General features: G+C 41.2%; 1 protein-coding gene across 1 annotated transcript in view; it reads right to left on the reverse strand.

Moving 5' to 3' along the window:
• The window catches only part of ELMOD1 (ELMO domain containing 1), a 42175-nt gene that overhangs the window by 8938 nt on the left and 15128 nt on the right, over positions 1 to 18109 (reverse strand). The window contains exons 4-7 of the mRNA XM_005417707.2: positions 9287 to 9432; positions 9112 to 9140; positions 7846 to 7943; positions 2139 to 2268 (exon numbers count right to left, since the gene is read on the reverse strand). Of these exons, the coding sequence (XP_005417764.1) occupies positions 2139 to 2268; positions 7846 to 7943; positions 9112 to 9140; positions 9287 to 9432 (403 nt within the window). The remainder of the gene's footprint in view (positions 1 to 2138; positions 2269 to 7845; positions 7944 to 9111; positions 9141 to 9286; positions 9433 to 18109) is intronic.

Here is an 18109-nt window from a genome sequence, read left to right on the forward strand (position 1 = left end):
TTGTTTTAATTTTAGCAACTGCATTTAAAATTAAGTGCCCTGGGAAGGTTAAAATCTTAATGATTTCACTTTGTAATGACTGCATAAAGCATCATTGTTTAAACCAATGTTCATCCATCAACAGTAAATACAGTATTAATCATTAGTACAATCACATTAAGTTAATCTTTCATTCATTAAGTGCTCTCCTGGTAAACATGAATAAATGATAGCCATTAGGAACCTGAATTACCCATTGCAGAGATCACTTAGCAGAGTATCTAGAAGGAATGAAAACCAACCAGACTATTCTTACACAGCGAGGATTATGAAATGAATTAAACCCTCGGACATATTTCCATTTGACATTTGCAAAAGTAGAACATCTGCTGTAAACAAGTGCTAATACTTAGGTGAAACTGATACTTTTTTCAGCATTTTGACTTTGCATAATGTTGCCTAAAGTGCACTGTTTAATCTCTCCTCAGACAAATGCTCAGTTTCCATTCTGCTTTTATGCTTGTGTAATTATGTTTTTAAAGCACTTACATGACTACACATCATTGCTGACATGATTCTCAGGCTGGATGGTGGGGAGAGACTAAAGCCAGCTCCTTGGTCCTTCTCACCTATGACCCCACCCCCAGACCCTGTTTGCTTTCTGGGCAATGCAGATTCTTGTATTTAGGGTATTTAGGGATGCTTTCCTGCAGCCAAAGGCCCTCTTTAATCTGCAGTGAGGTGCTTGGTATTTTCAGTAACCAACACTGTAGGCTGCCACCTGGATCTCGCCTGCAAGACACAGGCTTCCTCAATGGGTAAGTCCGTGTGTTCCTTCAGTTAAAATTCACTCTACTCCCACGAATTTGTGCATTTGGATGTACAGGGGCAGGACCTGAACAGGAGAAATTCATCTGCCCAAGTCTACCTGGTGGTTAGAACACTCCTTCAGGGCAGCTCTGGATTTGGACCACTCCTTGGTGAGACTCCCACCTCCCATCAGTGGGCAAACCTTAAAGTCAGCTTTCCAGACTCCAACAGGAATCCTGACCATCTGAGGCATTTTCAGAAATAGTTACTTGCATCTGACAGTGCTTGTATAATATGTCTACTGGGATTTTTGGAAGACCAAGTAACTATGGTAAAATTTCCAGAAGCTCTCACTGTAACTTGTGCAAAGCCTTGCACTGCCAGCTACAGCATGGAAGACATCTTCATCATGGTCTGGTACTGCTAAAGTCTTCAGTATTTTTTGTCTTAAATTGAAAAAGAAAACCCCCCCCAACCAAACAGATAGTATGTTTTTATAAGAACTCTGAAAATTCTCTAGGAAGGCATTTTGCTTATAGCCAATAAGCTCCCTATCACTTATTCTATGTTTCTTGGCATTTCTCTGAAGCATCTTGCAATAGCTATGGTTAAACCAGGATCAGGACCAGGGCTTGCTTTTAGACTGTTTTCCAGACCTTTATTCTTTCCTCAATTTCTTTCTAATATAAGAACTTTCTAGCTCTTTCTCTGCTTATGGCTTCAAGATTGCTTTTATTATCTGCTCCAGTGCAAGGCTTTCCTGAAAGCATGAAGGAAGTAAAACCCAATTGTTATGGTTTTCCTGACTCTGCATGTATTATCAAAAGAATAGTTTCATTTTGTTTTCACTTGAAAATACATTTGGTAACTATAAATGTGTAAGTCATCAACTCCCACTCTTCCCTTCCACACAATAAAAAATAGATGTTTTCCATTGGTATACACAGACATTGCCCTGCAAAAATACATTAAATTGAAGAAATAAATTTGTAATTCGGTTAATAGAGAAAAATACCTTCTTGTGCTGGAGAAAGGTGTACTGAAGTAGGACATAAAACTACTTTTCCAGAGCTCACTGCAGGTAACAGCTCAGTGCTCTAAGACGTGTGTTATCCAGTGCCTAGATATAGTCCAGTCAAGGGAAATGCATTTATCAGCCAGGGAGTGTGCTGTTTGCTTGGCAGGTGTTACACCCAGACCACATTATAGTGCTGTGTACTCTTATCTTAAAACAGGTACACGATGGAGGAAGGTGAGAACAGCTCTCGATGTTTCAAAGAGGTTTATGAAGCAGGCTTGGGAGCTGACATGAATAAAGGATGCCCTCCAAGCACCTCTCCAGTGCCTACCTTCAGCAGCATTTCCTCGTGTTGCGGATTCTCCGAATCGTACGGCTCCCGGCGCAGCTTCTCCACCTCTGCAATGAGGTTTCTGTAGCCCACAATCTGCAGCAGGCATGCCTGGAGAGACACTCCCAACCTGGGGGTGGGGAGAGCAACATATTTCACCTCAATCAGGTATAGCCATGAAACAGTGCTGCTGTGTACACACACAGCTAATACACGTGACTAGTGTTACAACCATTAATGTATGACAGTCTAACACTTCAGTTGCAACAGCGTGTACACACACAGCTAATACACATGACTAGTGTTACATCCATTAATTGACAGTCTAACACTTCAGTTGCAACAGGAAAATTTCCTAGAGATCAATATTACATTAAACAAGGCATTGTGAAGGGCATAGTCTCATTTAGTGCCTTCCTGAGATGATAATATTTGGGATTTTTTTAAAACCGTGAACAGTGATTTTTCACATTGAAATCGCATTATAACTATACACAGCAGCATTGAATGCCTATAACAAGCATTACTGAATCTTCACATTACTGAATCTTTCTCTTCATTCCAATGACAGCTTTTCAAACAATTCCCTGGGATCAGAGATGTGAACTTGAAAAAGGCTGAGGGGGGAAAGAAAACTCAGCAAAAAGCTAAAAATAATTGTTTAGCTTCTGTGCCACTAAAGCTAGCATAAAGAAGCCAAAAGCCTGAAGTAATATAATTTCAAAGATCTGCCTCCAGGCAGATTTGGCTTTTGTCTCATGTTAAGAATCATCATAATGGTTCTCTTTTCACTATAATGCAGATTTTTGTGTTTCCTTTTTACATTTTCTGATGCATCATCAAAAAAAAACCCAAACTCAACACACATGAAATAACTACCCTCAAAAAACCCTAAACAAAACTTATAAAAAACCCACCAGAAAACTCTGCATCAAACAACAGCTTTACATTAAGATTTTATAATACAAAATCTAAGTCATGCAGTATGCAACTGTATACTCATAGAAATATTTGTTTATATATGGGAATAAGCCCTTTAATGTTTAATAGTGTGTAAAATTATTGGAACACCTGGTATGAATTTGGAGGGCAAGCTAAGTTTGCACCCTTATTCCTCTGTGGAACACAGGCTGCACTGATATTAAGCTGCACAGGTTCCTTGCCTGTCATGCTTGATACACTGAAACATTTTGTTTATTCTGTAATACTCTTAAATTTTCTGAACATAAGGATTTTCACTGCTTATCTTTTGAGGTAGGTCCTGCTTGTCTAAATTGATCTCCCTCTATGGCAAGGTGACCTGCCTAGGATGAGGGAAAGGACGTGGGTGTTTTGTACCGGAACTTTACTAAGGCCTTTGACACTTCAGCATTCTGCTGGAGCTGGCTGCTTGTGGTTTGGGTGGGTGCAGAGTTCACTGGGTAAAAAATTGTCTGAGGGTGGTAGGGAATGGAGTTACATCCAGCAGCGGGTTGGTCACTAGTGGCACATCCCAGGGATCAGTTTGGGACCAGTTCTGTTTAATATCTTTATTGATGATCTGGATCAAGTGCACTCTCAGTCAGTTTGCAGCTGATACCAAGTTGGATGGGAATGTTGATCTGCTGGAGGGCAGGAAGACTCTGCAGGGGAATCTGGGCTGGCTGGATCCATGGACCAAGGCCAATTGTATGAGGTTCAGCAAGGCAAAGCACTGAGTCCCCCACTACAAGAAAGGCATTGAGGGGCTGGAGCGTGTCCAGGGAAGGGCAACGGAGCTGGGGAAGGGTCTGGAGCACAAGTGCTGTGAGGAGCAGCTGAGGGAGCTGGGGGTGTTCAGCCTGGAGAAAAGGAGGCTCAGGGGGAACTCATCACTCTCTACAACTCCCTAACAGGATGGTGTAGCCTGGTGTGGGCTGGTCTTTTCTCCCAGGTAACAGGTGATAGGACAAGAGGAAATGGCCTCAGGTTGCCCCAGAAACGGTTTAAATTGGATATTAGGGAGAATATCCTTCACCAAAAGTGTCGTCAAGCCCTGAAACAGGCTGCAGGAAAGCAGTAGAATCACTATCCCTGGGCGTATCTAAAAAATCTGTACATCTTTCAGATGTATGTGGCACTTATGGAAATGGATTAGTGGTGCATTTGGCAGTGCTGAGTTAACTGTTGGACTTCAGAACCCTTTCTGACCTAAATGATTCCACAGTTAATCTACAGAATCAGAGACGTCAGCATTAGTCCATTTCTCATGCTGCAATTTTATCGCATTTGAAGCTATAACCCTTTCAGACAGAAAAGCCTCCACGGTATTTTCCATCCTTCGCTGTTTCTTTGTTGTGGGTTTTTTTTTTTTGGCTTTTTCTTTTAACATGCTTCACTAGCTATAGCCCCCAATTTTACAGAAAGGCTGCATTTCAAAGAAAGCTGAAAAGCCTGACAGACTGTGAATTGCTGTAGAGTATCACTAAATCACAGCCATAATGTTTTTAACTTCTTTATAGCCTCAGTTTAGAGCAGCAGAACACAGGCTGTGGCAAAGCAGAGCAATTTTATATTAAAAAAATACATGTTTTTAAGATACAAGGTGCACAACATATTCAAAGTAAACCATTTTTGCACTTTATATAAAGGCACTCAAAAGCTCCACCTAAAGTTATTCAGGTGAGGGGGTGAGGGTCAAATTAGATTCCCCCCTTTCCTTTTCATTAATGCTTTGTTCTTCTTGCCAAACACAGGATGTGGGTGAAGTCTTGATGTCCCACACCTCCTCCTTATCATCCTGGTGCTGGCTGTGGCAGTTCTCAGAGCCCAGGAGCAATATACCTGGGCTTGCACTCCCACTGTACTCAGCTCCAGGTGCTCCACCAGATGGAGGTAAGTCCAAAACCAGAGCAGGGGAACTAGATCATCGTTAATTCCCTCCCAACCCAAGCTTTTCTGTGATTCTGTGTCTGCTTCCATAGTTAGTGTAGACTGCACGTCACCACCAGGTTATTCAACCTGCTTGCTCCTACTGCTAAATATACACACTCATCTGAGAGGCATTGATAAAGGAAAATTACTGTGGAATGCCTTCTCCTCTTTAGATTACAGCAGCCCACAGCTTTCAAGAACAGCCAGTGGAAGCACCCCTGGGATGCTAACTCAGCTCTGCAAAGATGCCACATTAACAAAAATGACTGCATACAGATTTGCAGAAACACATACAGTATGACACATGTCCTCTTGTCCTTATCCCAGGAAATTTCAAGTCTCTGCTATCCAACACAAGGCCAGAGCTTCTAAACAAGATAGTTTGGTCACAGGTGTTTTATGTTCAAGAGAAGGCAAGGCATTGGATTTTCCTTAATCATGTCTAAAGATGCAGCTGACCTGCTTTTGCTCAAATTTCTGTTGAAAAAATCAGTATAAAATAAATGGCTGCATGTAAAACTTCAGTGCAGATGTCTAAAGTTTAGCAGAAATATGATTAATTTAATATAAGGACCAATTTAGTGGCAGAGTGTGTATCTACGTATGTGATGTCATCTTGCACATTTCAGGCCCCCATTCCTCACTGCTTTAAGAAGATATTTTACCAAACAGGAGGGAGTGCAAGGGGAAAAGGGGATGAGAGACTCAAATGCATTAAAATATTGAATGCAAGCATTCTAGTCTAAAGACAATTAAGCATTTGTCTTGTGCTAAGCATATGAACACCAACTGGATCAAAAAAAGATAATTCAGGTGATTTTTTGTTTGGGTTATTTTTTTCCCTCTGTGTGGTATTTTTAAAAAATATTATCATAGATTCACAGAATGGTTTGGGTTGGAAGGGACCTTAAAGTTTGTCTAGGCCTAACCCCACTGCCATGGCAGGGACACCTTCCACTAGATCAGGCTGTTCAGAGCCCCACTTAACCTGGCCTTAAACACTTCCAAGGATGGATCATCCACAACTTCTCTGGGCAACCTGTTCCAGTGTCTCATCACCCTCATTGTAAAGAATTTCCTCCTAACATCTAATCTAAGCCTACTCTCAATTTGAATCCATTCCCTCTTGTCCTGTCACTGCATGCTCTCCAGCTCTCTTGTAGGGTCTCTTCATGTACTAGAAAGACCAGATCACTAAAAATGTAACCTAATGTTCAGGGTCCTGATTTCAAGCAAGGTGAAGTCATTTGCATGTCTGCTCTCTCTCTCTTCTGAAGGAGAACATTTCTTCACATGCCAAAGGCATGACATGAGGGGAATCAGAAGGTGATCTTTGGTGTTATACAAAATAATAATTCATTTCTTGTTTTCTTCTGAAATCATTCTACCCAGTTGCCCATTGGTCCAACACTGAGAAGCGAGCACTTGGATCATCCTGATTGCTAAACATTGCAGTTGCTGATGTCCACAATCCAAGCTCTGAACTGTGCGCATTTACGTCCTGCAGTTTCTCCTCAGACATCACCTTCTCTAATTTTACCATTGCTGGGTTTTTCTTTCTGAATTTCAGCAAACAGCATGCTGTGCAACACAAGAGTACCAGGGCTGTGATGCCCTCCTCAGATGGCAGCCTCTCAGAAAGGCCTCACATCTGCTTGAAGCAGCTGGTCTTTCATCACCCTCCCTTTGAAGAGCACGTGGGCCCCTGGAAAAGCTCTGTGCTCACATCCAGAAAAAATTCACAGGGCTTCTCACCTATGGGAATGAGTGGTTCTCTTTGTTTTGTTTCTCTTATTTTCTTCCTTTCTTTAATGGTTGGGTCACAATTTTTTCAATTCTTGGGACTGTAGTCACCATCACAAGAGTTGTCTCTCAAGTTAGAGAGAGGCAGTGTATTCTATTTCCTTTATGATCAGTGAAGCCTCATTTTAAGACTACCCAGTTACTGGCCTTTTTAATGGGGGGTGGGCTGAGAAGGAGATTCCTATAATGAGACAAAAAAATTTATAATTTTCCAACTTAGCTATTGGGTTTTGTTGTTGCAGCAAGACTTTGGGATTGCCTTACCTGTTGATGCCGCTGACCAATTAAAGAAAAGCAGCTATCAATTTATGGATGCCCATTTTTAATTATGTATACCAACTTCAAGCTTGGGAAGAAGAGTGAACCTCAGACAGATCACCTGGATAATATAGCTCTCAACTTTCCTCCTACTGATTCCTGACCTAGACATCTTGTGCCTTAAGCTCAGAACTGAAAGGTAAGGCAACCATAAAAGTCTTATCATCACCTACTCTTGAAATACACACTTGTAAATTTAATGGGTAGTTGTAAATCTCTTCTTACAATAATAAATATTAGTTGTATTGTTAAAGCTTCTGTTTGGATAATTAAAGGCAGTTTTAAAATGCAAAGCAGCATATATCTGTATCAGCTAAAACAAGATGGTTCCTTCCCTACTCAAAAGGCAGCATACAGCCTTTGTAAGAAGCTATCACTGTCCCTGCCAGGACTGTGGTTTGGTGGTGTTTTATCCCTGGGGAAGTGACCCCCATAAATCCATGCATTGACAATAAACTAAGACAGAATCAGGTAGATAAAAGACTCAGGACTTGCTTATTAAGTCACCATAAAAATCATTCATTTTTACATCAGTTTTTTAACAGCGAAGTTAAAATTAGAATTTTATGCTGAGAGACAGAATTCATCTTCAACTTCTGTACCACAATAACTATAGAGAACAAATTCTCCATGGAACCAAGAACTGAGGAAATCAGTAATTCCCACTTGCTCTGTAAGGAAACTATGAACTTACTGTGGATTTATATCTGGATTAATCCTTTTCAGCTCCATAATGTCATCTATCGTTTTTTCAATAGCATCAGGGTGAACATTTACTGATGTTTGCAGCCGCTAAAAAGAAGTTTTAAACACATATTAATTCCTACAGAAGCTATACTCAACAGAAGGTAACAGTGGTAAATTTGATACCTGAAAGCTTCTGCATTAAGAGCCCAGAAGACCCAACTCAACACCTGTACATATCTTTCCAAATAATTCAACCCTTCTGACTCATTTCAGAGCCCTTGCCCGCTAAGAGCTCGAGTGCCTTCGCTCTTGTAGTCAGTTTATCACATTTCTGTGGTGGCTGTCAGTGAAGATGATCAAAGGCCTCAGTGCAGACCAAGAAGCAGCTTCAGACCATCCACCTAATTACACTGGAATTGACAGCCTTCATTTGACATTCCCTCTCCCAACATGCTGCAGTAACACAGCAAAACATTCCTTCGTTTCTTTCATATGCAATTGCTGTTTGTAGAAATGCCCCCAGAAGTTCACTATTCAAAAACCAAAATGCCATCTGAAAATTTAAGAGGTTGAATTTTCTTGTGCTTTGTCTCAAACTTCACAATTACTTAAATCCAAGTTTTTGCCTTTCTGTTTGTGCTAGAAATACATTTGGAACTACTATGCTGAACTAAGAGCTAAATGACTTCATTTTTGTTAATGGTGAGGCCAGGTTTTCAATATCACTGACTCTTGTGACAGAAAGTGTAAAGGCTTGAAGGATGTTATTTAACATATACACAAAAATGCCTTAGGGAACAACTCCAGTTAGCACAACCACTGGTACAGTAAAAGGATGAAGTGAATGAGGATTTTCTCCATCAATGTATTTAAAAGGAAAAGAGGGAACAAAGTCAGGAAAGTTGCTTTCCAGACAAAACCCGACTTTTCTAAATTTGCAAGCAACTGACTGCAGATTACAGATATTCTGAGACAGTATGAAGAAACAAACCAAGAACCCCTAAATTACAACACTTCACTCTCATGAGCTCCACCATGGCAAATTGTTCCTTTGATTCCATCATTGCCACAGCGGACCTTGTCCCTGGAAGAGAGAACACTCTACCCAACTTTGCAAGATCAACTGCTATTGCAGACACAAAACCTCTTCAATGGAAAATGTAAAATCATATCAAACCTTAAAGTGACTTGTTGGGGTGAGCAAATACCAGACTGAACAAACCAACAGCACAGGACATCACAGAAAAGGTGAATAATGAGATCTTTCACTCACCTTACTTTTTGAACCTTTCAGGGATGCCTCTGTAAGGGAAGTATTCAAAAGCATCATATCAGACAAGCATGTTTACATTGTATCAATTTAATAACTAATTTCTAGTAACAAGATATAACTTTTAGCATATACAGAAAGTTACAAAGGCATGTAGAACTAAGTATATTGCAGTTACCTATTTTCATAGTTCTGGCAGCTCCAGGTTTGGTATTGTAACAGATCCTTTGCAATTCACATTGACCTGTTAGTTTCCTGACCACAAACTTCAGGCAGCGCCACAAGCATTTGCAGTAGAAGTACAGGCATACCTGGACAAACATCCTGGCAAAAGAAGAACCTTGAAAATAAGAGTCTGGAGCAGGGTTTGTTTCAACTTGTTCACCACCCAAACAGAAAGTACTTCCCCATCCCAAATTCCCATTGCCTAAAGGCAACTTCAGAGCAAAAGCAGCAATTACACTACAAACATTTATGCCAGTAAATGTTAAATTGGGCTTTTTAGTATTAGCCAACAAAACACCCCCCACAAAAAGCACCACAGCAAGAAGCACTGAATAAGTAAACTCCAGAGTTTTAAAAGAGTACTTGTGGAAAAGGCTGTATAGTTCCTATGCTTTGGGGAAACAGGACTACATGAGAAGGAAGTACAGCTCACCCTGATATAATGGATGCTGAGAATCCAGGAAGACATCACATCCTGGCTTAGTTTTGCCTCAGCAACAACCTGCTCCAAGCAGAATGCTTGGTCATCCTGACAAACTTGACATCCTGACAGCACTCATGACATGTCCCTAAGAAGGAAAACTAAGGCAATCAAAGCTTCTCCCCTTGCAGAAGAAAAGGTGTTTAAGAACCTTTTGGTTCTTATAATATAGACTTTGGTCTTGAGGACTGCCAGTTCTTCCCAAGACCAGCTGTTACATAGCAGTGATGCCACACAATTTCTCAAAGCACAGAAGTGACAGTAAGCCAAGAAAGCCCTTATGTAGCTACTGCAACTAGTTTTGAGTCCCAGCAACAGAAGAAAGACTTTGACAAACTGGATGTATTTCAGTGAAGCTGGTAGGGCTGGAGCACAAACCCTGTGAAGAGAGGTTGGGAGAGCTGGGCTTGTTCCACCTGAAGCAAAGATTCGGGGGGGATCTAACAGCAGCCCCCAGTGCTTGTGGGAAGAGTTGAAGCAAACAGAGCTGGGCTCTCAATGATCCTGCAAGGCCAGTAGACAAGGGACAACAGCTCTAAGCTGAAACACAAGAGAATCAGCCTTGCAAGGAGAAGCTTTTTCCCTCGAGGACAGCAACAGTAGGTTGCCCAGGGAGGCTGTGCAGTCTCTTTTCTCAGTTTTTTAAAAATCCTTGACTGGAAGAAGCCCTGAGCAACCCAGTCTGACCTCGGTGAGAGGGAGGTTGAACTGGAGACCTGCTAAGGTCCCTTCCAGGCTCAACTGGGATCCTACAAAAGCCTGAAAAAGGCTGCGTACATGAAAACCACTCAATTTTAAACTTGGTTAGCATTACACCTGCTACCAAAGCCCACATATTGCTACCACAATTATATAACACACCCCAAACCCATATTTTAATGGGAAACAACTTATTCGGAAATAATTTATCTTTCTTGTTTCTATGGCTATGATGGCAGAGATCCTGCCACATCACCCAACTATCTGTCAACCTCCTGGGATGAAGAGGATCCACCCACAACCCTTGGGTTCAGAAACACATCTCATAAAAGACAAACCGCAAAGAACTAGCAGTAGGAACATTGCCATTTGGACATGGTCCTTGGCTACAGGTGGTTCTGCTACAACAGGGGGATGGATTAGATGGCATCTACAGGTGTCTTCCTATCTCAATCTCTCTGCGATCATAATCTGTGATTACATTATAGGAAAACATCAATACAACTTTGATATGCTAGCTTGCCAATAAATATTCACAAATAATTTAGTCCATTATGGTCTAAGTCTGTGTGTATGCATATTCACCATTATTTTCTGTTGTTGATGCTTTCAAAGGACAGTTATTTTTTAGGAGACTCTATTATCCTTTTCAATAGATTGCAGTGATTATTTCAAAACACTGAATTCCAGATACTCAAATCAGTTATAAATATGTATATGTATGTATGTAAAGCTTGAGGAGCTCCATCACTTCCTAAAAAACTTCCTGAAGGGCATGGTGTAGAAGGATGTTCAAAGCAGGAAAGATGAATTAAGGTGTGTTAAGGTCCACACAGGAGTTTAATCTGCTTTATGTTGGCTTCAGCTCAATCATTTTTGAAGGGGGATTAAGTTATGGGAACTAAAGACCTTTTATGTCTAAATGGAAAGCATCCACACAAGTATTTAAAATGCTTTAAAAGCATCCACTTTATCTTTAGACTTTCAGTTAATTCACTTAGTACTCCCAAATGCCTGCATGCAGAAAACCTCCTTGATTTTATTCAACAGGAAGCCTCTATTTTAGAAACAAATTGACACCTAAAGAATGAGGAATCAGTCCCATAATGGAACCAAGTTTTAGACAAGAAAAAAGTTTCAGGTGCTGATATCAAAGTATTTGGGTACTCCCTCACCCCTGACCCAAGACATGCCAGAACACACTACTGTGAGGAGTTAATTGGTGCTCCACAGCAGGTTATCACCTTCAGTATTAAGAACAACACCAGGTACCAGGAGTCAAGGCCATCACCAGGCAAGCAGCCATTCTTTAAGTTTCCAGCAGTCAGAAGTAGAATAACAGAATCAACACAGAATGATTTGGGCTGGAAGAGACCTTAAAGACTATCTTGTTCCAAACCCCCCTGTCATGGGCAGGGACACATTCCACTAGACCAAGAAGAGGAATTCAAATATAACCTATAGCCATTCCTTAGTTTCATCAGCACAACTCAGCTCTGTATTCGGGCTAAAAGCACAGGAAAACACCAAACCGGAAGGTGGAGTATGGTAAAACAGAGTCCTGAATTTTCATCATATATTTGTACTAGAAATTAGAGTTGTTTTCTTTTGGTCTGCTTTGTTTCTGAATGTTAGGTCTCTTTTAGAGCAAAAAAAAAAAATAAAAAAATACAGAGAGCTCATTTCTTTGGAAGATGAGAGGAAAGACTCATTTAACTTCCTGTTAACAGCCCATGCAAAATTTCCCTCTCATGAGCAAGACAGCTCCTGCAAAAACCACACATCCTTTAAGAAAGTTCATGCTTATACTTAGCTGCCTCCAATGCTAAAACAAGACAATCCATTCCATTAAAAACGTTTTGAGTACTATATTGTAGATAATTGAATACTGTGTGCTGTCGATAAGAGGAGGGGGGACTTAGAGGAGGGAAGGTATCAGGTGCATTTGAATTACATATTTTTGCCTTAGGCTCAATGACAGATCTGCAAATTGAAGGAAAAACTCTAAAAGGGATAGAGCTGTGACCACATAATTGCAACCACTTTCTCCACCAAAGTTCTGCTTTGGCTGTGGTTTTCACAAAGACTAATAAAAATGCATCTACTAAAAACAAGACAGTACAGCACACAAACACTACCCCTGTGAATCACTAAAATATGCTTAGCAGCTATTACTAATAAACCAAACACACACTAATTTTAACTAGGTAGCTTTTATAGAAGAAAGTTAGCCTTTGTGGGTACCTTCAGTTTTCTACCACTCATCCATCTCAAGTTTACAATAGTTGAAACCTTCCATTTGTAACATGAAAGACATAAAAAGTATCACAAGCTGTTTATAAAAGGGAATTCTTGCTTGCAGAAATCCTGTAATAAAAGCACACTAGTGATTATGCAAGGCAGGTTTTATGGTAGCCCCTGTGCTGTAAAACAAAGCACAGCATATGATGAACAGGAACCCCCCAAAGGCACAGCCATGTGCTTCGACTGCGGCACAGTGGCATTAATTTCTGGCTTGTTTTAGAGTTAAATTCCAAACCTCCTCTCCACTCAATATCCTCTGTGCTCTGCTTTTTTTTTTTTTCTTTTTTTTTAGTTTGTTATTCTTTGCTTGTTTTGTGAGTTTTTCCCCACCTGCTTGCCTTTGCAGATTTCTCAGCACAGAAAATAGTTTATGTGGTCATGCACAGCATTATTTCAGATCCTCAGAGGTGAGGTCTGGTCTAAGCACAGAAGTATGACAGAAATGAAGGTGTTCCTCAGGGACTCACACTCTATTCTTTCCTATTTCAATCCAAGTTCCTTTCCCCTCCTGCATTCCAAGCAGCTGTATAGACCTGCATATTTGTGTTTATACATGCATGGAAACACTTCATATGAACATTTATTCAAGTAAAATAAAGAAAAAACTGCATAATAAGACGTCAAATCAACATTCAGTTCCCTTGCCAAGGATGCTGCATGACAAAACCAATGAAGCAACCAATCTCTATCAGCAATAATGGGGCTTAAGAGATTCTGGAGAGCTCTCTTCTATGACAAAGAAGACAAAGAAAGGGTTTCTACAATTGCTCAGATCCTTGCAAGACAGGGAGAAATGTGGAGCCAAAGACACGACAGAGTAAGAGTACTGCTGCAGCAGGGACAGTGCTTCTATTTTCCACAGCAGGTGCTGCTCTGCCTGGGGAATGAAAGCACGTGGCAGCAACCAGCCAAGAGCGCTGAGCACATTGCTTCACACCCCAGCACTGCAAAGGGAAGGACATAACTGGTTTTCAACAAGGGGTTTCCAGGTTTGCTCTCAACTAGCCCATCACAATGCTGGAACAGTGTGATTAAAATGGCAAATGCAATGGCTATTAGAATCTACATCTCTCTCCAGTGACAGTATGACACCACATTTTCATGAAATCTGGCTTTTTATTTAAAGGTGACTGCCTCTAGGAGATAAGCACAGCCTTCTCCATGATAAACTGTCAGAAGCAAAATCGTGCAAAACTTTCGGAGTTGCCTAATATTTCTGTGGAGCTCCTTCTTGTGTAATCTGTTCAGCTAAATTTCAAGATGTATGTCTGATGCAACATGAAGTACCTCCTGAAGGGAAGTAGAGATTAATTACTGTGCAACAATTCTGAAACTAATAAAAAAGAAGGTGCTTATTCCCTTCCTCAGTAATTTCAAAATCTCAGTATTTTCAGAGCTAGTAACAAACATAGGTACTCCAGGTAAAATGAAAGCTTCATCTAGATACTCAGTGCTGGTTACTGGACTTAAAACTGGAGGGAAAGCAAGCAAACTCCCAAAACAAAACAAAACAAACCACCAAAAAAACCTCAAACAAACAAGCCAAAATGCCCAGCCCTACCAAAAAAACCCCAAACACAAAACAAATCCCAACCCCAAAACCCTAAACCCAAATCTAAAACAAAACCAAACCAAAAAAAAAACCCCCTCACCACCCCAAACCCACTAGTTTAAAAGAATGAAATAAAAGTCACTGAGCATACTTACACATCATTTTCTTTTCTGTGCGTCGTGTTTTAGGTTCTATGGATTCTGAAGATTTTTACACAACTATTTTTTCCTGAAGGACATACTAATCTTAGATAACAGTGCATTACATATCAGTATTTCCTTTCTGAGAATTCTAATTACTGTTTGAGAAGTAGTCAAGGACACACTAGTCATGGCTGATCAGCTGTCCAAATGGGTGAGTAAGCAAGTGATACAACCCTGGTAGGAGCTCATTAACTTGACTGTCTTTGGTTTATGTGCATAATTTACAGTGTGTATACAAGGTCAACCAAGAAGTGAGGTACCAATCACCATTTTTGCCACAGGCAGACCAGCTACTACCTCCTTTAAAACACAAGAAATTGCTTTCATTCTGTGCCTTTGCAGACATGACAACTGAAATCCACCTTATCTCCCCATTTAGACTTAGGAGCAACTCACTGTGGCCACTGGGGAAGACATATAAACAGTTTTTAACAGCAACTTTCCACACATTCACTGCTCTTGCTGTTTGCTGATTTGATTTTCATCTTATCTGATGACTCCAGTACACTTAAAATCTGTTAGAGCTTACAGCTTGCTTTGCAGTAGAGCAAGAGAAGATGTCAGATTTCTAGGATTTACTGAAAAAAACCTGTCTACTACAGTTGGTTCTCCAAGTTGTTATTATTTCAGACATTTAAGATAAATTGCAGTCAAAGTAGAAGTGTTGCTGACAGACTTCTCAGAACTGCTTTGCAACAAAACAAGAAAGCCCTGAAAGATTAGGTATTTAAGTGAGAAACAGTTTTATTTTTCCATAAGTAATATTTCAGATGTCAGAAATAATTCATATCAGACAAGCTGAAAAAGAAAAGACCAACTATTTTCATTTGAACACTGCCTTGAACTGGAAATATGAACATAAGAGTCTAAATTTAGAGATTTAGGGTTACTCCAACTACTGGACTGTTTAATAGATAGACTCTTTCTCCATTCAAGTTGTGTGGGAGTGATGATCTACTACAGGTAGGAAGGCCCTGCAGAGGGATCTGGACAGGCTGGATCACAGGGCCAGGGCCAATTGCATGAGGTCTAACAAAGCCAAGTGCCAGGTCCTGCACTGGGGCCAAAACAACCCCAGGCAGTGCTGCAGGCTGGGGGCAGTGGCTGGAAAGCTGCTTGGCAGAACAGGACCTGGAGGTGCTGGCAAACAGCAGCTGAACATGATGCAGAGTGTGCCCAGGTGGCCCAGAAGGCCGATGGCATCCTGGCCTGGATCAGCCAGGCTGTGGCCAGCAGGAGCAGGGCAGTGACCGTCCCCCTGTACCCAGCACTGCTGAGGCCACAGCTCCAATCCTGTGCTCAGTTCTGGGCCCCTCAGTGCAAGAGAGACATTGAGGGGCTGGAGCGTGTCCAGAGAAGGGCAAGGGAGCTGGGGAAGGGTCTGGAGCACAAGTGCTGTGAGGAGCAGCTGAGGGAGCTGGGGGTGTTCAGCCTGGAGAAAAGGAGGCTCAGGGGGGAACTCATCACTCTCTGCAACTGCCTGAGAGGAGGGTGCAGCCAGGTCAAGGTAATTCTCTTCTCCCAGCACAAGAGAAAGCAGCTTCATTTTGTGCCAGGAAAGATTTAGATTGCAAATTTTTTTCACTTAAAACTTCTTAAACTTCTTAAAACTTTCTTCACAAAAATAATTGTCAAGCATTGAAACAGGCTACCCAGGGAGGTGGTGAAATCGCCATCCCTGGAGATACTTAAAGGAAACATAGATGTGGCATTCAGGTGACATGGTTTAGTGGTACACTTGACTATGCTGAGCTAATGCTTGGATTGAATGATCTTAAAAGGATCTAAGAAATTCTATGATTCTAAAGAAATGGAACGGGTTTTTCAGGGAGGCTGCAGAATCTCCATCCTTACAGGTGCTCAAAATGTGTCTGGATGCAGCCCTGAGCAACCTGCTATAGCTGACCCTGTTCTGAGCAGTGGGAAAGGACTTGATGATTTCCAGAGCTGTCTTTCAACCTCACTAAACAACAAGCTGGATTTGAAATCCACTCTTCAAAGTCCTCCTTGGGTCTCCACGTGAGTACCTGGTGCATGAAGTTGCTAGAGGTAAAATATTGTCACCACTTAGAAAGCAAGGTCAAGGTTATCATAACTTCAGAGATGAAAGCCTGTTCCTCTTGACATCTGTTTTATGGCAACTTCCACATTGCAATCAACAAAATGACTTGCAGTTTGTGCAGAATAAACTCATTGGTTTTAACCACAGAGGTAATCTATGCCATCAGCATCAGCTATTCTGGTGTCTGTCCCATGCATTCAACAAGGAAAACACTGCGCCACTGAGCTGTCCCTGAAATAAGAATTCCACATTTCAACCCTGCATTGATCTTCACAAACAGCTAAGGATGATTTAAGCTCCCAGGTGGTGCTGCTATTGGTAACAGACAAACATGGGGACACAATATAGATTAACTTCTTTTCCAACCCATTTCCAAGCTGGAAGGCTTAATAACCTTGTCTTGCACATATATGTCCCCGCAGTTCCACACTTCACTTATTCCTCATCACACAAACCTGCAACTGCAGGTTGCAACACCTAGAGCAGAACTCACTCTGCCCAGTAAGTGCTTTCCTTGGAGGGTTTTTGCTTCTTAGTCTCTCTGGCTTTCTTCTACATTTACAGAATATGGGGAGGGTAGTTCTCTTATCAGTTCATGTCAAAGGTTTAACATAATATAAGAAAATCCAGATGCCTTTAAGTAAATAGAAATAGGTTTCCTATTTCAACACTGTGTTCATATTTTTGGTGCTCTGTACTCTCCTCCCCCGCCATCCCTTAATCCAGCTTTCTGTTCAGCATTTGGAATAATGGACTTTCCATAACAAAGTCCTAGACTGTCCTGTTTAGATAGACAACTCTTTTTCAGAAGGTCTACCTTAAGAGAATCTAGCACCACTGAGACTTTTCAAGTCTTTTAGGATTCACTGACTTCAGGAAAAACATGAAGAGAAGTAGAAGGTAGCTTCTCCATGACAGCCTCAGGAACCCACATATTCAAAATAGCACTCTTAATCCAGCATGGAGAAAATCATCAAGGGGCCAGGAGAGCAAAGGTGAGCAGAACAGACAGTTTAACAGGAAGACAGCTGGCAGCTTAGAAGTTGTCATCAGCTCAGCTTCTCCATGAGGAGAGAGCAAAATTACTTTACGTACAGAAAATACTAGATCATTATGGGGGCAAGTGTAACACCCTCTGCAATCCCAAAGGCTCCCATCCTTCTCACAGAATGGTAGAGTTCATGTTATGAGGGACTCATGAACCAAACTGCATATGGCATCAATTTGTGACCTTGGGTCAGGCTGCTGAACAAGTCTGTATAGAGAAAAAAAGGTAAAAATTATAGAGGCAGGAGTGTTGAGAAGGAAATAATCAGCAGGATTCCAGAACAAAGGCTCTGACATGAGGTGTTACAAAATTGTAAAGGGAAAAAGCAGTGCAGGGATGTTAGTCAGGCTAGGTGTGAACTTTTCAGTCACTGGACCAGTACAAATTGAATTGGTGGAAGACTTGTGATCACCTAGTACCTGGGCCA

Source organism: Geospiza fortis, unplaced genomic scaffold (assembly GCF_000277835.1).
Source record: "Geospiza fortis unplaced genomic scaffold, GeoFor_1.0 scaffold16, whole genome shotgun sequence".
Classification (NCBI taxonomy): domain Eukaryota; kingdom Metazoa; phylum Chordata; class Aves; order Passeriformes; family Thraupidae; genus Geospiza; species Geospiza fortis.